The 27,764-nt window shown below is 40.2% G+C and overlaps 2 protein-coding genes across 2 annotated transcripts in view; one reads left to right on the top strand and one right to left on the bottom strand.

The window, feature by feature from the left end:
* The window catches only part of MTMR8 (myotubularin related protein 8), a 257,386-nt gene extending 253,413 nt beyond the window's left edge, over nucleotides 1–3,973 (bottom strand). The window contains exon 1 of the mRNA XM_060002711.1: nucleotides 3,933–3,973. Coding sequence (XP_059858694.1) covers nucleotides 3,933–3,956 — 24 coding nt within the window. The 5' untranslated portion in view covers nucleotides 3,957–3,973. The remainder of the gene's footprint in view (nucleotides 1–3,932) is intronic.
* A 5,262-nt stretch (nucleotides 3,974–9,235) lies between these two features.
* On the top strand, nucleotides 9,236–9,697 carry LOC138413962 (profilin-1-like). Its single transcript, XM_069540343.1, has one exon. The coding sequence runs from the start codon at nucleotides 9,236–9,238 to the stop codon at nucleotides 9,695–9,697; it is 462 nt and encodes a 153-aa protein (XP_069396444.1).
* The last annotated feature ends 18,067 nt before the right edge of the window (nucleotides 9,698–27,764 follow it).

Here is a 27,764-nt window from a genome sequence, read left to right as displayed (position 1 = left end):
TCAGGACTATGTAAGCCCCTTCTAGTCAAGGGAGATCTTTTACATTATTGTCAAAGTCTCATTAAGGCTCTAAAAAAATGAGCACCTGGTTGAAAACTTTTTCCACAGTGAGCTCCTGGGAGATGGAGATACAGAACACCACAATTTAAAACCAGTGGACTATGTTTATTGGAAAAGACATATTTTAAAGGACTCCTTACAACCCAGATAGAAGGGACCCTATCAGGTACTTTTAACCAACACCCTGTGCTGCTAAACTTAAAGGCGTTGATTCTTGGATTCATGTTTCCAATTTTTAAAAAAAGGCTTCCCCACCTGTGTGGGCCTCTGAAACAGTTGGAGACCTAAAGCTGAAAGTGATCCAGAAGTGACTCAGATGGCACCTAATGTAGATGGCTCTCCCAAGACTTTGGACAAGGCTGGTACTCTCCATGGTCCTCATTGATGAAATCCCTCAAGTTACCCTCGTTCTAATTACTGTCATCATAGAGTTGTTACATCTTCTTCATTATGTAATAACTGATGAGGCACCAAATTGCCTTTCCTTCTTATAGACACACTTTCAAGGAGTGAAAATTTTCATGAATAGGTTCATGGCCAGGAATTAAAGTTTAGTGGAAATGACCCTGGCCCTTTGGTCCTTCGATTTTGACTATGAAGGACTGGAGAATTGAACTTTTGGGACTCCTCCTTGAAGTTACAGTTTTATTAATGTGCTTTACCCTATTACATACAGTAGGCATCCTCCATGAGTGGCAATTCTATCTTGCATTAACTCTGCTGGGAATAAGCCTCTGGCTCCAAGTCTTGCCCATTCGATTAATTTATTCCACTTGGTATTCTTTCACCAACCAAGACCAGGAGTTACCCTTAGTCTTCTTTATATTAAAATAGCTGACTTTTCTTGGGATACTTCCTTTACTAGAGTTATGTTATTATCTCTCTTATTATCCACCCAGGCTCCTTATGACTGGGAAAATAATGCCTTATTCTGCATTTCCCAAAGTCTAGCCATGGAGGAAATCTAAAAGACTATTGGATATGCCATCAGCACCCTAGATAATTCACTGAATACCCAGGATCCCCTTGCCTTGGCTATCTCCAATCTTACTCATATCCCTCTACCATACCCTTTTCAGAATTCATCTATTCTCCAAGCATACCATGTTCATCTACTCAAATCCACAGTTCCCTTTCCTTGTTTGCCTTGTTTGGAACCAGATAAAACCCAGAATATTCCCATAGGAACATGTGTTCCAACGAAGCCCTTTGGTTACCTGGAAACATCAGATCCAGCTTCCAAACACCCAACTTTACTTCACTGTGCCAAGAAAAACATATTCTCATGATAACCGCCATGTATTCCTACAAGGAAGGCTTCTAGACTGCTCAAATATAACCAACACATGGTTGAATTTCACCTTTGACACCTCCTTTCTCTATGCTCCATCTATGTCTTTATTTGTGGTTGGAAGAGTAGCACCTGGGGGATGTCCTGCCCCAACACCCTAACCCCACGTTCTCAATGTGCTCTAGGACTTTTAATAGTTCCTTTGACTGTGTTAAATTCTTCAGAAATTACCAAATGGCACACACACTCTACTTTCAGCCTATGCCAAGAAACCCCTTCTGAGGGATTTCAGAGGTTCCCAAGAATTATTCAAACCACGTGGGGAGATGGAGCCATTGAAAAAATTATTCAAAATCTCTCTGCTACCATAGCAGACACAGCTAATGCCACAGCTAGAGCATTAAGTGCCCAAAAAGACTTCCTGAATTTGCTTGCTCATGTTATGTTAGATAAAAGATTTTCCTTGGATTACCTTCTTGCAGAACTTGGAGGTATCTGTGTCATCTTAAATAACACCTGTTGTACTTGGATAAATGCCTCTGGTATAGTAGAAACTCAAATTAAGATCTTAACAAAAGAAGACCAATTGACTTCATTCTGATAGTCTTAATACTCCCCTAATGTTTGATTTTTTTATTTGGTTACCCTCAAACATTGTATCTTGGTTCAAAACTGTTCTGCAAACTGGGTTATTACTCTTAATAATTGTTGTCAGCTTCTTTATATTGATAAAGTGCTTGCTTAAATTGATTACTTCTATACTTAGCCATTCTACTGCTCAGTTGATGTTCACACAAGTCGATATACTCGAGGCAGCACATCACGGTGCCTCCAATGAATTTTACAGTCCATCCATTGATTCATTCACACAACCACCCTCTAAGGGACATGATGGACCTGGAGCAGGCAACCAAGCCATTCTGGCTATGTAGGAATAAGAATTGCTCCAATGATGTTTTCTTCAGGAAAAAGCATGGGCAAAAGGGGGAAATGTGAAAAGAACTATGTCAGGAATGACTAAGACATGACCTGAGGACCTCCACGTTTGCTGCCCATGCTGGACTTTTGCTGAACACTCTAAATTAAAACTGCTAAAGAGTTGCTGAGTTGCTAAAAGGAAAGAATAATACTGAGAACTGGACTTCATCTGGACTAAGAAAACATAACTTTCCCTAGTAATGAATGAGATGCATTCCATAACTCAATCTTATGTACAGAATAATTTTACCCTCCAATCCAAATTGTTGGTAAACAACTTGTATAAGACTGCATTGATGTCCCTCTTTTCCTCTAAAAACCCTGGCCATTTCCTCTAGTGGGACACTATTCTGGTTTCTTCCAGACTTTCTGTGATCCCTGAATTGCAATTCTAAGATCCCAAATAAATTACCTTTTTGACTCTTTACAGTTAGTGGTCCATAAAAGTTGATACAAAAAAAGCTTAGTCACAAAAAAGCTTTCACACACATCCTTTTATTTAGTCCTTACAACCACCCTGTGAAGTGAGGAGAACTAATTTCATTATCCCCATTTGGTAAAGGAAGAAAGACAGTCTCAGAGAGGTTAATAAATTTGTCCAGTCATAAGCTACTAGTTGAGGGGACCAGCATTCTAACTCGAGTCTTCCGGCTTCAAAATCCGTGATCTTTCGATTACAACATACTGGGCTTTTATGTGCGTGTCAGTTAGCCTGGGCCACATCTGTTATGATGGATAGAAAAAAATTAAGCAGAGACCAGTTGTAACTCTTCTCTGATCCTCAGCCTGACAGTAGAAAGAAAACTGACTGGAGGGACGTGGAATTCGAATAGAAAGAGGCTGAAGTTGGGGAGGGAAAGAGTAGGCTCTGGAAAGAAAAGAAGTAGAAGAAGCTCTAACTGGGGGGTCAGCTATACACAGACGCCAGCTGGCCTGGCAATGTCACCTCTCGCGTTTTCCTTCCCGGCTGAGCAAGTCCAGGTCCACTCTGCTACACCTCCTTCCTTTCTCATAGCCCACCTTGGGGCTGCACAGATGTTTTTGCCCCCAAAACCCACACATGCATGCGGGGGAGCTGGGGTGGGGGTGATGGTGGTGGTCTGGGCAACTGCTGGGGCAGGTCAGGGGAGGAGTCAAGAGGAGAGTAGGGAAACACTGGATAAAGGAAGTAACTCTCCGGGAGGCAATGCCAAGCGCGGCGCTCAAGAAAGGCTGTTACAACTGCAGCGAGTGTATATAAAAGGCTGGAGTAAAGGCGTGTGTGAGGTAACGACTGGGGAGCCGGGAGGAGCTGGGGTCGGAGGGACAGGTCAGGGAGGGACCCATCAGGCAAACACCCGGCGCGGGGTCCGCGTCACGTGAGAGGACAGTTGGCACAGGACCACCTCTCCTTCGCGCCGCAGCCGCCAGCAGGCAGATCCCAAGGAGAAGAAAGTTCAGATTGGGTGAAAGGGGGTGTGAACCGAGGAATATCACTCGGGTCCCGCGCGGAAGAGGGCGTCAAAGAGCACCCTGAGAAGGCTTGAGGGGGCGTGCCGGGGCTCACGGCAGAGCACCGAGAGGGAGCCCAGGGTTCCCAGCCTCGCCAAACTCTTCTCCTTACCTTGGGCACCGTGATATGGTCCATGACCGCGGCTCCCGCCACCCGACTGCCTCACCGCTACTCGGGCTGCTGCCGCCACCACCGTTCTACTTGCCTCCTTGCCCAACCCGGGTTCCATCTCCCGCCCTACCCTACTGGATCAAGCTCTCGTCACCTGATCCTCGGGAGGCTCCTATCGCGGCACTTCGCCCATGGCTGCTCCCGCCATCTTGCTTCCTGGCAAATGCCCTTTTCTTTGGGGGAGCCTGTCAAAATGCTGTTTCTTTGGCAGGGGAAACTGTTAAATATACATTCTAGCTTTCTAAGAACACTTAGTTTAAATAAAATCCAGTGATTGTGAGCTTTTTCATATTTTTTATGTGCAAAGCTACTAGGAATGTAGACAGGAGGCAAAAGAGTGACATATTAGGCTCACAAATATTTCTAGGACTGCTTCCATTTTCTTAAGATTAAAAAACAATGACAGATTGTTCTAGCTCAGACTCCAGGTTTGGCCGGGGAGTTCTTAAGTCCCAGACTCGAGTACTGACACCCTTCTCACATCCCATGATGCTGTAAGGATTCTGAGCACCAATATCATTCCACTACTATTTAATGTTATCAGCGATGCACCAGGCAAAGATAATACAGACTGCCTTGTGGTGAAGACTGGTTTTCTGAAGAGTTTCCTGTGAGACCTTGAGCAAGTCACTGTAGAATATTTTTGAAATGGCTTATAACCATATCCTCCTTTCACTCCCCTTATCCAGGGGGAGCCTACTACCATCAATCTAGTTAAAGCCTGGACTATTACAGTAGCCTCATAACTTTTGTCATCACAGATGTGGGGAAAGGACCAAGGACCCACTGGACCACCTCTCAGATGAGATGCAGTTACTCAGTGGTGTTCTCTGAATCAGACTTGTGATGGCCAAAACAACAGTCTGGGAGTTAGAAAACCTGTTTGTTTTTTTTAACATCTTTATTGGAGTATAATTGCTTTACAATGCTGTGTTGGTTTTGGGTGTATAACAAAGTGAATCAGCTATATGTATACATATATCCCCATATCCCCTCCCTCTTGCATCTCCTTCCCACCTTCCCTATCCCACCTCTCTAGGTGGTCACAAAGCACCGAGCTGATCTCCCTGTGTGATGCAACTGCTTACCACTAGCTATCTATTTTAAATTTGGTAGTGTATATATGTCGATGGAAAACTTGGGTCTTACTCTCAGGTCTGCCACTAACTTGCTTTGTGACCTTGAGCAAATCATGTCACCTCTCTGGGCCTTAAGTTGACCAAGGTTACAATGAGGGTATTGGCCACAATTTGTAGGGTCATTTCTACCTCACTATTGTGATGTTACAGTTTGAAATATCACCTTCCCTACAAAGTGATTTTTTTCTTCTTTTAGTATCCATAACATTTGCTAGTTAAACTACTCATTCCTCATATTTTGCTTTTTTCCCTAGCCTAAAAGCCCTTCCCTCAATCCATGACCCGAGTATCCCTTCACTTCCACGTCTTCAGAAGATACTCACTGCATGCTAAACACTCCTCTCAATTGGCTCTTTTACAATCATCTTGAACTCCAGTTGCTTCATCCAATAGCTCTTCGCAGTGTTCAATCTCCATTTGTTTTGCAGCTTTTTACACTGTTGATTCATTTTCCTTTTTGACATTCTTTCTTCCCTTGGCCTTTATTGTAAAGCAGATTCATTGCCAGCATCCCTCAGTATTCCTTTTCTGCCTTCCTCCCAACTCCTCTTTGCCCTTATTTATCCATTTCCCTGGCTTCTGTCCTCAATCTTCTACTCTCTCTGTTTTCTTTCCCTTGGTAATCTTGATCTCATTCTCAAGTTATATCCTTATCTGCTGGTAGGGTACTCCCAAATTTACATCTCAAGTCCTGTGACCTTTCTCCTGTGCTCAAGTTTGGAACTTCCAACTCTCCCCTGAGAGTTCCGCTTTGGTGTTCCAGCTAGCACATTAAACGCATCACGACTGAAAACAAACTCATCTTTTACACCTTCCTCCTGCCTCTTGCCCTCTCCCACTTCTGCCACCGGCTCTTTCTCAAGTTTTCTTTATCCCTAGTAATACCACCATCATATACTCAGTTACTTAGACTTTAACCTCATGTCCATGCTCTTTGGGATAGTTAAAAGGAGTATGGACTTCAAGTTAAAATTTCGACTCTGCTATTTGCTAATGGTATATGACCCCGGACACGTTACACAACATCTCTGAGTCTCAGTTTTCTCATCTGTAAACCAAGTCTAGTAAGGTGCTTGTGAGGATTCAAGGAAGTAACGTATATCAGGTATCAGGAACATCATAAGGGCACAATGAATATTGGCGGTTACCTTCCCTTCCTCAACTCAGTTATTAAATATTTCTGTTCTCCTCTCTCTCAGATGATTACCCTCCTTCCTTGTTCACTGATAAAATAGAAGGCATCAAAAAGGAACTTCCACATCCTCCCACAACCAAATCTAATTGCTGCTCTTCATGTGAACCCATATAATCTTCCTTCAATGAATCAACTGTTCCTGAGCCTTCCTAAGGCAACTCCTCCACTTGTCCACTCAATTTCATACTCCCTCGACTACTAAATTGTCCCTTCTTTCCTTTATCATAAAACATTCCCACTTTACCAGATCATTTCCATCAGCACAAGGACATGTTTATAATAACATGTTTATTTCCAATTTTAAAAAACCCTTTCTTGACCCACATTCCTCTCCCCCACCTACCATCCCCTACCCCATTTCTCTATTGCACCTTATAGCAAAATTCCTCCCAAGATTTGTCTAAATTATCTACCTCCACTTCTTTTTCTCTCCTCTCATTCTCTATTGAAAACACTCTAATCAGGTTTTACCCCCACCACTCCAACAAACTGTCCTTGTCAGTGTTACCAGTAATCTCCATATTGCAAAATCCAATGGGTAATCCTCAGACTTCTTTTCCTCTCAGCAGTATCTGATCACTCCCTTCCCTTTGATACATTTTTTTTCACTTGGTTTCAGAGACACTGCTCTCTCTCCTACTTCTCTGACATCTCTTTCCCAATCTCCTTTGCTATTTCTCACTTATCTTACCTTCTTTATATGTTGGAATGCTGTCAGTACTCAGACCTTGGTCCTCTTCTCTATTTACACTTATTCCCTGGGTGCTGTCATCCAGTCTCATGCCTTTAAATACCATATTTGCAAAGAACTTCCAAAATTTTATCTCTATTCCTGATCCATCCTGTTAACTCTTAAACTTATATAGTATCCAACAGCATACTGACATGTCTACTTGGATGTCTTAGAGGCACCTCAAACTTACCATATCCAAAGCAGAATTTTTTATTTCTACCTATCTTCTCAAATCTGCTCTTTTTATAGTATATCTCATATCAAAAATGGGCAACTCCAGTTGTTTAGGACAAAAGCCTTGGAGACATTCTCTTTCTTTCATACCCCATACTCAATTCATCATCAAATCCGATTAGCTCTTCTTTCAAAATATTCCAAATTTAATCACTTCTCACCCCTGTATTCTGGCCCCAACCTCTATTTATCTAGCCTGGATTATTGTCATAGTCTAGTCTCCATGTTTTGGCCCTGGTTCCCCTAGCATCTATTCTTTACATAGCATCTTCTAGACTCTAGAATCTATAGAGACATCTCTCCTTTGCTTAAAACCTACCAGTGGCTCCCCATCTCAGAGTAAAAGCCAAATCCTTACATGGCCTATGAAGCCCTACATATGATCTAAGCCTAGTGCCTCTCTGACTATACCTTCTATCACCCTTTGCTTTCTCTGTTTAAGTCATATTGATCTTCTTGTTCTTTCTCAAATATACCAGACATGCTCCTGCCTCACGAGCACTTGCTGTTCCTTCTGCTTAGAACGCTCTTCCCCCAGAAATCCACATGTTCACTCCCTCATTTCTGTCAGGTCTCTGATTAAATGTCACAATATCAGAGAATCCTTACTCGAGCACCTCATATTAAATAAAACCGCCACCACTTCTTCCCCAGCATTCTCTATCTTCTTAACATTTTTTCTTTATAGTTATCAACACCACCTGATATGCTATAAATGTCTTTCTCAGTTATTTGTCTCCCCCTCTAGGATGTCAGCTTCATGAGGGCAGGGACTTTCTGTCCACTGCTAGATCTCCAAAGTCTAGAACAGGCCTGGAACACAGTAGGTACTCAATAAATATTTGTTGAATAAATGAATTTTCTAAGCTATCCCAGATTTTCTCCACCATTAAATTTAATCATTCCTCCTAACATTCCCTCCTTAAGGCAAGTTAGTGTCATTTCAGAGGAAATTAAGATACAGATGGTGAATTGTCAAAGGTTGCAGAAGAGTCACATGTCAGATTGGACCCCCACAGGAGTAGAGAAGGCCTGGGACTAAGAGGAAAATTATGGAAGAAGAAAGTATTAGACTTGTAAAATATTTTCTGTGAAAGGGATACTATCATCTATTATTTATTTGTTTTCTGCCATTATGATATCAACCCCATGAGGTTTTTCTCTGTGCATTACTGTACCCCAGTGCTTAGAAAAATACTTGGCACATAGTTAATGCTTGATAAATACTTGCTGAATGACTAAATGAAAATGAATTACTCTAGACTCACAGCTGGTGTGGGCCAGAAGGTAAACAACTAAAGGGAAAGAGTCTGGAGGCAAGGAAATCATTAGGAGGCTATTATGTTTATCCCCAAAAGGTTGTAAGCCAGTGAGCCTGTGGACATTTTGACTTTGTACCTAGAGCTCAGATCTTAGATTAGCCAACGTCTGAGATACTAGTTGCCACACTAAACCTCACCTGTCCTGCTTTATATGCAAACCTCCAACTCAGTTATGACCCACTTATTTTCTACTTTGAGGGATTTTCTGCTATTAGGGGTTGGTGTCCTTCCCATGGTATCCTAGGGAAGTAAGTAGGTGTGCTTTGCCCCAATATCTCACTAGCTGGAGCTATAACCTAAGAAAGCTACTGCCAAAAGTCACCCATGAAGTGGTGCATTATGACTATTTAAGAAGCCACAGAGCCTTTGTGACCTCACTCCTGCTCCAGAGGTAGCTTGATAAGTCACAGCAGAGGGCAGTTGGGGCATAACTTCACACAAGTCATCAAGACCTCCTCCACCTTGTTTCTGAGGAGAAGCCATCAGAAACGAACTGTGCTTTTAGCTTATTTCAGTTTCAGTTTATCAGTCATCTTGGGCCAACTACCAACCAACTTCTTTTGAAGACCAACTTGCCAGAAAGCACTCTTTTCATCTTTCAGATACAGCTTACTTGAATCATGCAGTGCATAGGGGATATTAGTGAAGAAGTCTGGCAAGACTACATCACCCTCTTCCTACAGACTGGAATGTGCTGTGATGCAGCGATAATCACCAATTCCCCTCCCTGGTTGTTAGCTTCTTATCCTGAAGTCAACTTGTTCCAATTGACCCAGGAAGAAATGCAGATCTTGCTGGTGAGAGAGGAGAGAGAAAAGTTGTTTCTTCAGGGAATCACCCTTACAGGGACCAAATGCTTGTTGATCCGGGACAACCTGTACACTGAAGGCAACAACACCATGGACCTCCACACCAAAGGCCAGAGTCGGGGCAGCCAGGCAGTGACAGTAGTTCAGATCGAGTCTGTATACCTTGTGGTGATAGGACACAAAGGAACAGGAGAAGGGTCTCTCAACTTCAAGGCTTTCAGGATGGCGGGTTACATCAGAGAGGCCATTCATCAACACCTGGCGCATTTCTAACTAAATAAAAAGGCACTGGTGTTTGACCTGGAATTTGAATTCAGTGTTATCTGATTCACCTTCTAGATTAACATAGTCTTGAGGAAAATAAAAGGAGATCCCAGATCAGGTTTGGAGATGTGTGTGTGTGTGTGTGTGTGTGTGTGTGTGTGTGTGTGTGTGTGTGTTAGGAAAGGGGCAGATTGGGGAGTGAGTATTCAAGCATTTGTTTCTTTGCACATTTTTTACACCTAGAACACAATCTCTCCCTTCTCAACACTTGGAGGGAAGAGTAGTGGACTGGGAAGTAGAAAATCTTGGTTGTACTCCCAACTTTTTCCTGACTTACTATATTTTTCTCTGGGCCTCAGTTTCCTTATCTGTACAATGAGGAGTGCACTATGTCTCTAAGGGCCCTTCAAGCTCTGGAAATCTATGCTTTTGTAATAATCACATACATCCTTCAAAATCCAGCACAAGTACTACCTCCTTGAGGAAGCTTTCTCTGCCTGCCTGTACCTTAGGACTGACCATAATTTGAATTACTAAAGCACTAACTCTCTGGGTAATTGGTTTGGACTTAATCATACTTTGCCCAACATTTCTTGTATGATTGTCCTGTGATCTTGTTTAACTTTTCACGTACACACTAGTTTTGTTTCCCAACTTTATTATAATCTCCTAAAGGGCAGGTTGTTTGTCTTCTACTTCTCTATTTCCCTCCTGGGATAACCCAGCATGGGGCTTTGCTAGGGGAGTTGGCTACACACATAAAATCACTTATCAGGAATAGAGAGATTTTCCAAAGTGGGGATTCTGCTGGGTGTTGATGATCCAGGGCACTTGTGGCTAGATTTTATTCTTCCAATTTGTAGCTCACCTTTGGACCATTTATCTGTTCATTGTTGTCACCATCAGGGGAAACATGGGTGGGCAGAAGCTAAGACAGAAAGTAAAAAGTTCTAAACATTCCATCTGGCTTGTTGCTAGCTGCTGTGGACATGCTGGAGTGAAAGAAGACAGGAATGAGAAAGATGAGGTTGAGTAATAAAGCATAGTGCTTATTTGACCCTGCTGCCACCAGTCCCCAGGAGCAGTGATTATGGAGAACCCTCTTCTCTGTCAGTCACAGGGAACCACTTCAAACCCCCCCATACACACTCTCAAAAGCCTGTAAAGGTCAAGGTTTAAACATGGAGGTTGTAAAATATCTGTGTGCTATTCAATACAAGTATAATGCCTGTCATATATGTAACTTAAATATTTTAATAGCCACATTAAAAATGAAAAATGATACAGGTGAATTTAATTTTAAGAATGTATTTTATTTAACCCATTACATCCAAAATATTATTATTTAACACATAATCAATAAAAATATTATTGATGAGATATTTTACATGTTTGCATACAAAGTCTTCAAAATCTGGTGTGCATTTTACATTTGCAACACATCTCAATTCAGACAAGTCTCATTTCAAATGCTCAATAGTCACAAGTATCTAGTGGCTACCGTATTTGGCAATGTGGGTCTAGACCAATGCCATCCAATGTTTGAAACCCCTCTACAACATCCTTGCTAGCACATCCATCCATCCAACACTTTTCATGCCAGGCATTGGCTAGGTAATTAATAAAAATGTCAAAATAATTGAGAAAAGAATTTTCTTAGATAAAATTCTAGTGGGGACAAGACAAATGAAAAATAAGTTGCAATACAATGAGGTAGATGGCATGAAAAAGTTTGTTTATGCAAATATGTATTGAGCTCCCACTGTGTCGGGCACTGTTCTAGACACAGCCGTAAAGAAAACACACAAAAACCTATGTTCATAGAGCTTACATTCTAATGGAAGAGATAGAATACGTGTCAGGAGTTAATAAGTGTCATGAAGACAAACAAAGCAGTATAAAGGGAGATAGAGCGTGATGGGATGGACTATTTTAAATAGGAGGTCAGGGGCAGCGTCTTTGGAGAGACAATATCTGTACAGAGGCCTAATGAAGTGAGGAAGTGAGTCATGAAGAGAACTAGGGAAAGTGTTTCAGGTAGAGACAAGAGCCATTCAAAGGCCCTGAGACAGGAGTGTGCCTGATCTTTTGAGGAACTATCAGGAGACCAATGTGGTTGCAGCCTCCCAGGACAATGCCCCTTTCCCTTCCCACCTGCAGCATCCTCAGGCATGTTGGTGAGGCAGCAGATACTGTCTTCTGGGGTGGAAGAGCAAAGCAGAGCAAATGGTCTCATTGCTCTCCTTCTGGGTCCTCTTTTTCTAATGAAATTGCTTTAACTTTTATTTTGGCAGTCATATTATACTGCTGACTGACATTGAGCTCCTAGTTAACTAAACCCCTAAGGCTTTTTCACACTGGCTGCTGTTAAGAAAAGAGCTTGAAATAGTGGTAGGGCAATAAGCCAGGGAAAAAATTAAATGTGGAAGTGGCTTCAGTAGAGCCTTCATCTTAGATAGAGCCTCCATGTGGCATGATACATATCCCTGAAGGGAAAGAGAGCGAGGTGAGATGGAGGGAAAAGAAGGAAAATTCTTAAGTTAATTGAGCCTTCTACATTATTCTTTGCAGCCTGGATCTCCCAGGCAAAACGACATGTTCAGGAATTAGGGCCACTGAGGAAAATGGCCTTGCCAGTTAGAAAGGCCGAGGCAAATCTTTCATTAGAGGACAAGCTAAAGTACGCAGATTCCCCATTGAACAAGAGACTTAATTGGGTGTATGGCTGACTGAGGCCCAAGGTGGTAAGCTGGGAAGGGGAAGGGAGCCTAGGTGGGCCACATAGCAGAGATCCTGCCCTTTCCAGCCAGAGAGAAGCACTTCACTGTGGTACCAGTCCATGCCTAGCTTGTTGCCATGGTGAATCTTTCCCTGGAAGCTGAACGTGTCTTGCATAAGTAAGGTACAACTGAAAGTAGAGAAAAATTCGTGTGGGCCCTTCTATTCCCAGAAGGGATCAGGAGAAACTCTGTGAGGGCTCAGTGTCAGTACAGAGAAGCTTGAAACTTGCTGTGAGGATTCATCTCCTCTCTCCATCCACCCTGTGTGACTTTGTTGCTTTAGGTATTCACAGTGGAATTCTGAAGCTAGCCTTAACCTTCGTCTGCCACCTTGGTGCCCACTTTTCCTTTCTTGTACTCTGCAGTCCAGCCACACTGAACAGGTCATTGTTGTCAGGACATGCTTCACAATTTCTTCCATGGTGTTCTCAGAATTCACTGCTACTTGCCCTCCTCTCTTCTCTAACAATCTCAAGCACATATCCTACTTACTTGCCTAGGCCCAGGCACCAGGTCCATTCCTATAATGATATTCCTTACTCCCCAGGTTTGGAGGTGTTTCCTCATGACTTGGAATCCCCCATCTTGTGCTTTGCACCTCTCTCATAACACTTAACTCCTCAACTTTCAGTTCTTACTATGCATGTACATATCTTCTCTCCCTTATTAGCCTACAAGTTCCCCTAGAGATGACTATTTTGTTGTAATTCCCATTATCAGGCGTTTGTGCTAGAAGTTCTCAATGCTGGATGATTAAATAAATGACAGACATAATGAATGGATAAAGGCTGATTTTCCAACCAAGCCACTTCCTTGGTTTCATGCATTTTAAATTAATGGAGACTAGAGGTGCGGAGGGAAGATGGCGGAAGAGTAAGACGCGGAGATCACCTTCCTCCCCACAGATATACCAGAAATACATCTACACGTGGAGCAACTCCTACAGAACACCTACTGAATGCTGGCAGAAGACCCCAGACCCCCAAAAAGCCTCAGAAGCAGCGAATAAATCTCCACAATCAACTTGATGTACCCTGCATCTGTGGAATACATGAACAGACAACCAATCATCCCAAATTGAGGAGGTGGATTTCGAGAGCAAGATTTATGATTTTTTCCCCTTTTCCTCTTTTTCCAAGAGTCAGTGCTGTGCCTCTGAGGTGGGAGAGTCAACTTCAGGACACTGGTCAACAAGAGACCTCCCAGCTCCACATAATATCAAAAGGTGAAAATCTACCAGAGATCTCAATCTCAACACCAGCACCCAGCTTCACTCAATGACCAGCAAGCTACAGTGCTGGACAACCTATGCCAAACAACTAGCAAAACAGGAACACAACCCCACCTATTAGCAGAGAGGGTGCCTAAAATCATAATAAGTCCACAGACACCCCAAAACACACCACCAGACGTGGACCTGCCCATTACAGACACAAGATCCAGCCTCATCCACAAGAACACAGGCACTAGTCCCCTCCGCCAGGAAGCCTACACAACCCACTGAACCAACCTTAGCCACTGGGGACAGACATCAAAAACAACGGGAACTACGAACCTGCAGCCTGCAAAAAGGAGACCCCAAACACAGTAAGATAAGCAAACTGAGAAGACAGAAAATCACACAGCAGATGAAGGAGCAAGATAAAAACGCACCAGACCTAACAAATGAAGAGGAAATAGGCAGTCTACCTGAAAAAGAATTCAGAATAATGATAGTAAAGATGATCCAAAATCTTGGAAATAGAATAGAGAAAATACAAGAAATGTTGAACAGGGACCTAAAAGAACTAAAGATGAATGAAACAATGATGAACAACACAAGAAATGAAATGAAAAAGACTCTAGATGGGATCAATAGCAGGATAACTGAGGCAGAAGAACAGAAAAGTGACCTGGAAAATAAAATAGTGGAAAAAACTATTGCGGAGCAGAATAAAGAAAACAGAATGAGAAGAACTGAGGACAGTCTCAGAGACCTCTGGGACAACATTAAACGCACCAACATTCGAATTATAGGGGTTCCAGAGGAAGAAGAGAAAAAGAAAGGGACTGAGAAAATATTTGAAGAGATAATAGTTGAAAACTTCCCTAATATGGAAAGGAAAGAGTTAATCAAATCCAGGAAGCACAGAGGGTCCCATAAAGGATAAATCCAAAGAGAAATACGCCAAGACACATATTAATGAAACTGTCAATATTAAATACAAAGAAATCATATTAAAAGCAGCAAGGGAAAAACAACAAATAACACAAAAAGGAATCCCCATAAGGTTAACAGCTGATCTCTCAGCAAAAACTCTGGAAGCCAAAAGGGAGTGCCAGGACATACTGAAAGTGATGAAGGAGGAAAACCTGCAAGCAAGATTACTCTACCCAGCAAGGATCTCCTTCAGATTTGATGGAGAAATTAAAACCTTTACAGAAAAGCAAAAGCTGAGAGAGTTCAGCACCACCAAACCAGCTTTACAACAAATGCAAAAGGAACTTCTCTAGGCAAGAAACACAAGGGAAGGAAAAGACCTATAATAACGAACCCAAAACAATTTAGAAAATGGGAATAGGAACATACATATCGATAATTACCTTAAATGTAAATGGACTAAATGCTCCCACCAAAAGACACTGATTGGCTGAATGGATACAAAAACAAGACCCATATATATGCTGTCTACAAGAGACCCACTTCAGACCTAGAGACACATAGAGACTGAAAGTAAGGGGATGGAAAAAGACATTCCATGCAAATGGAAACCAAAAGAAAGCTGGAGTAGCAATTCTCATATCAGACAAAATAGACTTTAAAATAAAGACTATTACAAGAGACAAAGAAGGACACTACATAATGATCAAGGGATCGATCCAAGAAGAAGATATAACAATTGTAAATATTTATGCACCCAACATAGGAGCACCTCAATACATAAGGCAAATACTAACAGGCATAAAAGGGGAAATCGACAGTAACAAATTCATAGTAGGGGACTTTAACACCCCACTTTCACCAATGGACAGATCATCCAAAATGAAAATAAATAAGGAAACACAAGCTTTAAATGATACATTAAACAAGATGGACTTAAATGATATTTATAGGATATTCCATCCAAAAACAACAGAATACACATTTTTCTCATGTGCTCATGGAACATTCTCCAGGATAGATCAAATCTTGGGTCAAAAATCAAGCCTTGGTAAATTTAAGAAAATTGATATGGTATCAAGTATCTCTTCTGACCACAATGCCATGAGACTAGATATCAATTACAGGAAAAGAGCTGTAAAAAATACAAACACATGGAGGCTAAACAATACACTACTTATTAATGAAGTGATCACTGAAGAAATTGAAGAGGAAATAAAAAAATACCTAGAAACAAATGACAATGGAGACTCAACGACCCAAAACCTATGGGATGCAGCAAAAGCAGTTCTAAGAGGGAAGTTTATAGAAATACAAGCCCACCTTAAGAAGCAGGAAACATCTCGAATAAACAACCTAACCTTGCACCTCAAGCAATTAGAGAAAGAAGAACAAAAAACCCATAAGTTAGCAGAAGGAAAGAAATCATAAAAATGAGATCAGAAATAAATGAAAAAGAAATGAAGGAGACAATAGCAAAGATCAATGAAACTAAAAGCTGGTTCTTTGAGAAGATAAACAAAATTGATAAACCATTAGCCAGACTCATCAAGAAAACAAGGGAGAAGACTCAAATCAATAGAATTAGAAATGAAAAGGAGAAGTAACAACTGACACTGCAGAATTAAAAGAGATCATGAGAGATTACTACAAGCAACTCTATAACCATAAAATGGACAACCTGGAAGAAATGGACAAATTCTTAGAAATGCAGAACCTACATAGACTGAATGAGGAAGAAATAGAAAATATGAATTGACCAATCACAAACAGTGACATTGAAACTGTGATTAAAAATCTTCCAACAAACAAAAGCCCAGGACCAGATGGCTTCACAGCCGAATTCTATCCAACATTTAGAGAAGAGCTAACACCTATCTTCTCAAACTCTTCCAAAATATAGCAGAGGGAGGAACATTTCCAAATTCCTTCTATGAGGCCACCATCACCTTGATACCAAAACCAGACAAGGATGTCACAAAGAAAGAAAACTACAGGCCGATATCACTGATGAACATAGATGCAAAAATCCTCAACATAATACTAGCAAACAGAATCCAATAGCACATTAAAAGGATCATACAACATGATAAACTGGGGTTTATTCCAGGAATGCAAGGATTCTTCAATATACGCAAATCTATCAATGTGATATACCATATTAACAAATTGAAGGAGAAAAACCATATGATCATCTCAGTAGATGCAGAGAAAGCTCTTGACAAAATTCAACACCCATTTATGATAAAAACCCTGCAGAAAGTAGGCATAGAGGGAACTTTCCTCAACATAATAAAGGCCATATATGACAAGCCCACAGCCAACATCATCCTCAGTGGTGAAAACCTGAATCCATTTCCACTAAGATCAGGAACAAGACAAGGTTGCACACTGTCACTACTATTATTCAACATAGTTTTGAAAGTTTTAGCCACAGCAATCAGAGAAGAAAAGGAAATAAAAGGAATGCAAATCGGAAAAGAAGAAGTAAAGCTGTCACTGTTTGCAGATGACATGATACTATACATAGAGAATCCTAAAGATGCTACCAGAAAACTACTAGAGCTAGTCAATGAATTTGGTAAAGTAGCAGGATACAATATTAATGCACAGAAATCTCTGGCATTCCTGTATACTAATGATGAAAAATCTGAAAGTGAAATCAAGAAAACACTCCCATTTACCATTGCAACAAAAAGAATAAAATATCTAGGAAGAAAGCTACCTAAGGAGACAAAAGACCTGTATGCAGAAAATTATAAGACACTGATGAAAGAAATTAAAGATGATACAAATAGATGGAGAGATATACCATGTTCTTGGATTGGAGGAATCAACATTGTGAAAATGACTCTACTACCCAAAGCAATCTATAGATTCAATGCAATCCCTATCAAACTACCACTGCCATTTTTCACAGAACTAGAACAAAAAATTTCACAATTTGTATGGAAACACAAAAGACCCCGAATAGCCAAAGCAATCTTGAGAACGAAAAACGGAGCTGGTGGAATCAGGCTCCCTGACTTAAGACTGTATTACAAAGCTACAGTAATCAAAACAGTATTGTACTGGCACAAAAACAGAAAGATAGATCAATGGAACACGATAGAAAGCCCAGAGATAAACCCACGCACATATGGTCACCTTATCTTTGATAAAGGATGCAGGAATGTACAGTGGAGAAAGGACAGCCTCTTCAATAAGTGGTGCTGGGAAAACTGGACAGGTACATGTAAAAGTATGAGATTAGATCACTCCGTAACACCATACATAAAAATAAGCTCAAAATGGATTAAAGACCTAAATGTAAGGCCAGAAACTATCAAACTCTTAAAGGAAAACATAGGCAGAACACTCTATGACATAAATCACAGCAAGATCCTTTTTGACCCAACTCCTAGAGAAATGGAAATAAAAACAAAAATAAGCAAATGGGACCTAATGAAACTTCAAAGCTTTTGCACAGCAAATGAAACCATAAACAACACCAAAAGACAGCCCTCAGAATGGGAGAAAATATTTGCCAATGAAGCAACTGACAAAGGATTAATCTCCAAAATTTACAAGCAGCTCATGCAGCTCAATAACAGAAAAGAAACAACCCAATCCAAAAATGGGCAGAAGACCTAAATAGACATTTCTCCAAAGAAGATATACAGACTGCCAACAAACACGTGAAAGAATGCTCAACATCATTAATCATTAGAGAAATGCAAATCAAAAGTACAATGAGATATCATCTCACACCAGTCAGAATGGCCATCATCAAAAAATCTAGAAACAATAAATGCTGGACAGGGTGTGGAGAAAAGGGAACACTCTTGCACTGCTGGTCGGAGTGTTCAGCCACTATGGAGAACAGTATGGAAGTTCCTTAAAAAATTGCAAATAGAACTACCATATGATCCAGCAATCCCACTACTGGGCATATACCCTGAGAAAACCAAAATTCAAAAATGAGTCATGTACCAAAATGTTCATTGCAGCTCTATTTACAATAGCCCGGGGATGGAAACAACCTAAGTGCCCATCATCGGATGAATGGATAAAGAAGATGTGACACATATATACAATGGAATATTACTCAGCCATAAAAAGAAACGAAATTGAGCTATTTGTCATGAGGTGGATAGACCTAGAGTCTGTCATACAGAGTGAAGTAAGTCAGAAAGAGAAAGACAAATACCGTATGCTATCACATATATATGGAATTTAAGCAAAAAACATGTCATGAAGAACCTAGGGGTAAGACAGAAATAAAGACACAAACCTACTGGAGAACGGACTTGAGGATATGGGGAGGGGGAAGTGTGAGCTGTGACAGGGCGAGAGAGAGGCATGGACATATATACACTAACAAACGTTAGGTAGATAGCTAGTGGGAAGCAGCCGCATAGCACAGGGAGATCAGGTCGGGTGCTTTGTGACCGCCTGGAGGGGTGGGATAGGAGGGTGGGAGGGAGGGAGACGCAAGAGGGAAGACATATGAGAACATATGTATATGTATAAGTGATTCACTTTGTTATAAGGTGGAAACTAACACACCATTGTAAAGCAATTATACCTCAATAAAGATGTTAAGAAAATAAATAAATAAAATAAAATACCACTTACTACTGTCTTACATAAGATATATTTATTTGTTTATTTATTATCTATATTGCATAATAGAATATAAGTACCATGAGAACATAGATGTTTGACTGTTATGATTATTGTTATATCCCCTGTAAAACTAGCACAGTGCCTGGCACATAGGAGGTTATCAATAAATACTTATTGAAAGAGTATATGAACAAACATTTTCAAGGGCCTAATATGCTGCAGATCTTGTGTTAGGCTATACTGAGAGGAGTGAGGTAGTTGGAGATAGACCTTCTATCCTGTGGTGGGAGGAGGAGGCTTACAAATTAGTCAGGGAGTCAAATCCACCCATTAATAACTCTCCTGAGGTAGAATGTGGTAGCTACTATGAGTGTGTATAATCTTCAATGCAATGTCAGGGGTGAGATAACTTATTTCAGAATAGGGTAGTTTCTGAAATCTTTGGAAGAAGGTGGGATATGACCTGTGGTTATGGAGATGTACAGAACTGTCAAAGGTGAGAAGAAGCAAAGGGAAGGAAATTTCAGATAGAGGGGACACCTTGAGTAAAGGCACAGAGAAGAAGTGGCAGAAATGTTTGGACAGACAACAGAAGGTTGTCTAGGGTGGCTGGCTGGAAAGTAAGCTGCATCAGAGTGAGTGGAAGAGGCAGACTAGGTTCAGGGCAGGAGGCTTCTGGCTCTCTAGGCCAACTATGAAAACTGAGAAACATCTTACAGAAATGAATAGTGTGTATTTATGAAAGCAAGCAGCAAGAATACTGGATTAAGTTTATATCAAAAAGAAACACCAACCTTCACTGTGGAATTAATGCTTGGCACCATCAGAAAAATCCCTACAGGGGTACTAGTGGATAGTGAAAAATATAGAGGATATTTATCAGGTTTTTATATTTTTCTGAACCTGCCTGCAAGCTTGATTTTAGATGTCCCAAAAGGTTTCTCACTCAGTTCTCACAGCTGGGACAAATTGTTGCCATCAAAGACATCTGTTCTTTGTTAAATGGCCCAACACCCAGGCAATCTGGAAGAATTGCATGTTATGTATAAAAAATCATTTGCACATTGCTTAAAAAATATCTTCCAAGCCCACATTGCTGCTTCTCAGTACTCTTACAATGTCAGCTATCTAGTGCATTCTGCCCCATCCTCATCATTGTCCTTGCCATCATTATCATTATTACTATCACCACCATCATATTATTGCTTTAGGGTGAGGAGGGGGGACAGGATTATTTCAGTCGTTACTTTAAGAGGCCATTCATTTTCATAGATCTCTCCTTTCACTCATAGTATGGGCATCTTTATTTTTGAGTGTTCTTCATTTTTATCTTACCAGCATCCCTTTTTTTCCTTTTGATAGCTGTCTCCCCAGTTTCCCTTTCCTCAGTGGGTCAGGTAGGTTGGCACACCTCCTCTTCCTGACTCATTGTTCCCCTGACCACAGTGAGTGGTTCAGGACCAGAAAGTGACCAATGCTGAGCCAATCCTGGGACTTTTGCTGAAATGACTGGTAATATTATATTTTATTTCCATTGGAATTACTAGATATAAGGATGAGGATAATAACAGAAATCCCTTGTTGAGTATTTACAATTATTCTAAATCCTTTACATGGATTAACTCATTTCATCATCACAGTAAATCAATGAGGTAGGTAGTATTATAAACCATGTTTTACAGAGGGTACATAACATCAAGTAACTGTCAAAGTCACACAGTAAGTGGCAGAACAGGGAGTCTTCTGGCAGTGGAACTTCACAACTTGTGCTCTTGACCATTAGGCTATATTGTAGATGAATATATTATATAAGTCTAAAGTAGTTGGGGGTGAAGCTGGAGTGACTGAGAATGAAACTGGACTATTAAGAGAGAGAAGTCACATCCTAAAGATGTCATTGAGCTCCTGAATCCAGATACCCTTGATCTTCTGAGGTCTCTGAATCAATAAATTCCCTTTTTTGCTTATGCCAGTTTGAATTGTGTTTCTGACACTTGCAAAACTAATCTTCTTTCAATTTTGTCTTACTCAGAGCCTCAGATTTCCGTGAATTGGAAGTGGAGGAGGAAGAGTCTTGGACCACTTCAGGCCCTGACTGGCTCCATTATCTCCTCCTCTTGGAGCCACATGACCTCTGCCTGTAGTTCCAAGACGACCTTAGTCTTTGGAACTATCACTGACCTATGAAAAGGGAATCTAAATCATGGCTGAGGAGATTCTCCAACAAGTACCATTGACTGGAAGCCTTGCTTGGACATTGAATCACAGTACTACTCACTAAGCTTTTGCCTTGCTATCAAAACCTTGTCCCCACCTTAAAGTCTGGTTTTGGTAGTTCAGTTGCTTCCTGCATTCCTCTTTTTTTCACTGCCTCAGCAATCTGCTTGATGTCATCATCCTTCAGGAAAAAGGGTCCAGGCTTTTCCTTGTCTTTTCATTTCCCAGCCACCAGAATCCATCTTGAAACCTCAAGTTGATGGCTGAGGTTCTGCTACTTGCTAAGTAAGAGGCTTCTCAAATGCCAAATGCCCACCTGCATTCTTGTATCATATATATCTGACTTACATATGGTACTTGCTGCCAGTCTGCTTTGGTCTGGTTTTGGCATATAGGACATGCTCAATAAAAAGTTGAGCATGCCCTATAAGGTTGTAGTAGGCATTTATTGTTTACCTTCATAACATCCACTCCCCAGCATCCCTCTTCCCCTAAATCCTTGGTTTCTTTTTATGGATCCATATGATGAGGTTTCAGAGAGGCTGATTCTACCCTTAACTCCAGGAGTTGATCAATCAACACATTCTACCCTTTATCTGCAAAGATTAGTTCAAGGGTGATTATGTGATCAAAGCTGGTCAAATCAAAATGAATGTCACACATATAATGGGAAAACTGGAACAAAGATGCTTTCTTTTTTCTTTTAGATGTAAAAATTGAAGAATGTATCCCTTGAAGGTGTTGGCAACCATCTTGGGGAACTAGCCTTAGGCTGAAGCCAAAATCATGGAAGGCAGGGTGAAGAGAGGGAAAGAAATCAGACCCTCTTGACATTGTTGAGCTACCAGAAAAAGCCTCACCTGAAGCTAGCCCTATCTCTGGACTTATCGCTTGTGTGAAATAATTTTATTTTTCAGTCAATTTGAGCAGGATTTCCTTTCAAATTTAACCATAAGAATCTCAAATGATATACCTACTGTTTTTGTAGTCCCAATTATTTCTGGTTGGATGCTAACTGGGCCATATACAGTAGCATGGAGAGATACAAAACTAACATATGCTTTAGGAAAGGCAGAGATGAGATGGAACAGTATATGGTAAACGGTGTGAGGGCAAGTACTTTGGGAAAGAGGATGGCTGATTTTTAAGGTCTAGAGTTGCACTATCCAATACTATAGCCACTAGCCATATGTAGCTATTCAAATTTAAATTAATTAAAATTTGTTGAAATTAAAAACTCAACTCCTCCCTCAAGCTAGCCACATTTCTAGTGATCCATAGACATATGAGTGGCTACTCTATTGAATAGTGCAGATTAAAGAACACTTTCATCATCAACAAAGTTTTATTTGGAAAGTGTTGCTCTAGTGCAAGAAGCAAGAGCAATCATTTTCAACGATGGCTGCACATTGGAAACACTGGGGAGCTTAAAATACATATACTGATGCTCATGCCCAAGTCTAACTCCAGTGAATCAGGGTATCAAACGGTGGGGCTTGCATATCAGTTTTTTAAGAATCTCCCCAGGTATTCCTAATGTATATCCAGATCTGGGAAACATTGCTGAGTCTTGCTATTTAAAATGAGGTCAGAGAGGAGTGACATCAGAATTTTGGCAGCATAAGATGTCCCTCATTTTGTCTCTTCTTTAACAAATAAAATTTGGCATCCATCTATAAACAAAAGTGCCTTTGTAGGAGTTGTGGTGTCCTGAACCATATGTCAAGGGATCCAGGAGGAGTCTTGCCTAGCTCTTCATCTGATAATAGGTAGACAGAACTTGATATGGGCTGAGGAATTAGCAGGAGCCTGTGAACTTGTTTCAGTCCCTCTCAGCCATGATCTGGGAGCACCTGGAAAACATAGATGTGGGTAGACACCCATGGATGAGAAAGCTTTGGTAGAAACTCAGGTTTCCAGAGGAGAAGTTTTCAGCACTCTGCTGGAACAAACAAAACAAAACACCAAAACAAAAAAAAAAGAAAAAAAAAGTTTAGATGCATTGTAATGCGTAAGAGGAACTTTTCCAGCATCATCCCTCCCCTCAAGCCTACACAGCTTAGTGCTAGAAAAGGTCGGTGCTCTCTTGCACAGGGTAAAATGAGAGTAGTTAGTGAGTTCTCTAGCTGTGTGGGACAATATTAAAGAAACCCATTTCTCTCCTACAGAACCTAGAGTATTAAAGCAGGCCCTCCATGACAGGGAGGAGGGAGGAGATTAGGAAATCAGCAGTTAAGAATATCAGAGGGCATTAAATGGACACAATTCCTGTTGACTGCTTTATAGACTCCAAAAGAAATCCTGTCCATCCATGAGCCACTGGAAAAACTTCATCTGAAGATCCTCGCAACTGGCCCATGGGTACTCCCAATGCCCCAGTGCCAAATCCATACCTCCACTCTGTGGCTGGCTCATTGTGTGCACTCCTGAGGGTGGCAGCGAGAGCAAGCTTGGGTAGACAGGAAGGAGGCACAGAAAGCAGGCTAGAGGCAGTCAGCAAGGGAGAAAGCGCAATCTTGAGCTACAGTGACACTTTCAGGAAAACAAAAGAAAGGTTTCCAGCAGCCAGTCTAGTGCATTGTAAGATCAAGAGGAGATATACTAACTTAAGAATTCTTCCACAAGAGGGAGCAAGAAACGTAGAGCAGTGCATTCATAAAAGGCCAAAGAAATCCTCAGAATATAAAACAGGAACGATGGAAAGTATCCCACATCTGAAGGCAGCTAGTAAACATAGGAGGAGGTGACTGCTACTTCAAATGCAAAAAATGCAATGAAAAACTCCAAGGAACCTGAAGAATTAAGGAAACATGACATCATCAAAATGTCACAATAATCCTCTAGTAACTAAATCCAATGACATGGAAATCTGTGATTTACCTTATAAAGAATTCAAAATAGCTGTTTAAATAAAATTCAATTGCGTACAAGAAAACACAGAAAAACAATTTAACAAAATAAGGAAAACAATACAGAAACAAAATTAAAAATTTAACAAACAGATAGAAATCATAAAAAGAACAAAATAGAAATTCTGGAGCTGAATAATTCAATTAATAAATTCAATGCAATAGAGAGCATCAACAGCAAAATAGATCAGGCAGAATAAAGAATAAGTTATTTAGAGAATAAGAACTTTGAAATAACCCAATTAGAGGAGATCAAAGAAAAAAGAATGAAAGAGAGCAAAGAAAACTTATGTGATCTATAGGATTCCATCAGAAGAAGAAATATTAGAAAAATCAGTATTCCAGAAGGAGAAGAAAGGGATAAGTAAGCAGAAAATTTATTTACAGAAATACTCATTGGGGAATGATAATCTGTTAAATAAATGATGCTGGGAAAACTGGGTAACCACAAGCAGAAGAATGAAAATGGACCCCTATCTTTCACCACTCACAAAAATTAAAATGAAATGTATTACATTTTTAAATGTAAGACCTGAAATGGTAAAACCCCTAGAAAAAACATGGGGGAAAGCTCCCTGACAATAGTCTTAGAAATGATATTTTTGGATATGACAACAAAAGCACAAGCAATATATACAAGCACAATAGCAAAAAAATAAGTGGCATTATATCAAACTAAAAAGCTTCTGCACAGCAAAAGAAAGGTTCCCTTTTCTCCACACCTGCTCCAGCATTTATTGTTTGTAGATTTGATCATGGCCATTGTAACAGGTGTTAGGTGATACCACATTGTAGATTTGATTTACGTTTTTTTAATAATTAGTGATGTTGAGCATCCTTTCATGTGCTTTTTAACCATCTGTATGTCTTCTTTGAAGAATTGTACATTTATATCTTCCACACATTTTTTGATATTGAGCTTCAAGAGCTGTTTGTATATTTCGGAGATTAATCCCTTGTCAGTTGCTTTGTGTGCAAATATTTTCTCCCATTCTGTGGGTTGTCTTTTCGTTTTGTTGATGGTTTCCTTGGCTGTGCAAGAGCTTTTGAGTTTAATTAGGTTCCAATTGTTTATTTTTGGTTTTATTTCCATTAATTTAGGAGACAGGTCGAAAAAATATTGATGGGATTTATGTAAGACAGTGTTCTGCCTATGATTTCCTCTAAAAGTTTTATAGTATCCGGACTTATATTTAGGTCTTTAACCCACTTTGAGATTTTTTTGTGTGTATGGTGTTAGGGTATTTTCTATTTTCATTCTTTTACATGGAGCTGTCCAGTTTTCATAGCACCACTTATTGATGAGACTGTCTTTTCTCCATTGTATATTCTTAGTTTCTATGTCATGGATTAGGTGACCATAAATGTGTGGGCTTATCTATGGACTTTCTACCCTATTCCACTGATCAATGTTTCTGTTTTTATGACAGCACCATATTGATCTGATGACTATAGCTTGATAGTACGGTCTGAAGTCAGGGAGCCTGATTCCCTGTGCTATGCGGCTGCTTCCCACTAGCTATCTATTTTACATTTGGTAGTCTATATATGTCCATGCCATTCTCTCACTTCGTCCCAGCTTAACCTTCCCCCTCCCTGTGTACTCAAGTCTATTCTCTACATCTGTGTCTTTATTCCTGTCCTGTCCCTAGGTTCTTCAGAACACTTTTTTTTAATTCCATATGTATGTGTTAGCATACGGTATTTCTTTTTCTCTTTCTGACTTATAACATTCTGTAGGACAGACTATAGGTCCATCCACCTCACTACAAAAAACTCAATTTCATTTCTTTTTAGGGCTGAGAAATATTTCATTGTATATATGTGCCACATCATCTTTATCCATTCATCTGTCGAAGGACACTTAGGTTGCTTCCATGTCCTGGCTATTGTAAATAGTGCTGCAATAAATATTGGGGTACATCACTCTTTCTGAATTATGGTTTTCTCAGGGTTTATGCCCAGTAGTGGGATTGCTGGGTCATATGGTAGTTCTATTTTTAGTTTTTTTAGGAACCTCCATACTGGCTGTATCAATTTGCATTTCCACCAACAGTGCAAGCAGGTTCCATTTTCTCCACACCCTCTCTAGCATTTACTGTTTGTAGACATTTTGATGATGGCCATTCTAAAAGGTGTGAGGTGATACCTCACTGAAGTTTTGATTTGCACTTCTCTAATTGTTAGTGATGTTGAGCATCTTTTCATGTGTTTGTTGACAATCTGTATATCTTCTTCGGAGAAATGTCCATTTAGGTTTTCTGCCCATTTTTGGATTGGGTTGTTTGTTTTTTTGATATGGAGCTGCATGTGCTGCTTGTATATTTCAGAGATAAATCATTTGTCGGTTGCTCTGTTTGCAAATATTTTATCCCATTCTGAGGGTTGTCTTTTCATCTTGTTTATGGTTTCCTTTGGAGTGCAAAAGTTTTTAAGTTTCACTAGGTCCCACTTGTTTATTTTTGTTTTTATTTCTATTTCTCTAGGAGGTGGGTCAGAAAGGATCTTGCTGTGATTTATGTCATGGAATGTTCTGCCTATGTTTTCCTCTAAGAATTTTATAGTGTCTGGTCTTATATTTAGGTCTTTAACCCATATGTGTTTATTTTTGTGTATGGTGTTAGGGAGTGTTCTAATTTCATTCTTTTAAACGGACCTGTCCAATTTTACCAGGACCAATTATTGAAGAGGCTGTCTTTTCTCAATTGTATGTTTTTCCTCCTTTATCAAACATAAGGTGACCATATGTGCGTGGGTTTTTCTCTGGGTTTTCTATCCTGTTCCATTGATCTATATTTCTGTTTTGGCTCTAGTACCATACTGCCTTGATTACTGTAGCTTTGTAGTATTATCTGAAGTCTGGGAACCTTGTTCTTCCAGCTCTGCTCTTCTGCCTCAAGATTTCTTTTGCTATACTGGGTCTATTGTGTTTCCATAGAAATTGTGAAATTTTTGTTCTAGTTCTGTGAAAAATGCCATTGGTAGTTTGACAGGGATTGCATTGAATCTGTAGATTGCTTTGGGTCGTATAGTCATTTTCACAATGTTGATTCTTCCAATCCAAGAACATGGCATATCTCTTCATCTTTATCATCTTTAATTTCTTTCATTAGTGTCTTATAGTTTTCTTCATATGGGTCTTTTGTCACCTTAGGTAGGTTTATTGCCAGGTATTTTATTTTTTTTGTTGCAATGATAAATGGGAGTGTTTCCTTAATTTCCCTTTCAGATTTTTCATCATTAGTGTTAGGAATGCAAGAGATTTCTATGCATTAATTTTGTATCCTGCTACTTTACCAAATACATTAGTAGTTTTCTGGTAGCATCTTTAGGACTCTCTAGGTTAGTATCATGTCATCTGCAAACAGTGACAGTTTTGCTTCTTCTTTTCCGATTTGGATTCCTTTTATTTCTTTTCCTTC

Source organism: Delphinus delphis, chromosome X, assembly GCF_949987515.2.
Source record: "Delphinus delphis chromosome X, mDelDel1.2, whole genome shotgun sequence".
NCBI lineage: Eukaryota > Metazoa > Chordata > Mammalia > Artiodactyla > Delphinidae > Delphinus > Delphinus delphis.
Note: the sequence above shows the minus strand (reverse complement) of the source record. Positions and strands in the feature narration are given on the sequence as shown.

Coding starts and splice junctions, on each gene's coding strand:
- LOC138413962 (XM_069540343.1), top strand. CDS start 9,236: ATGCAGTGCATAGGGGATATTAGTGAAGAAGTCTGGCAAGACTACATC.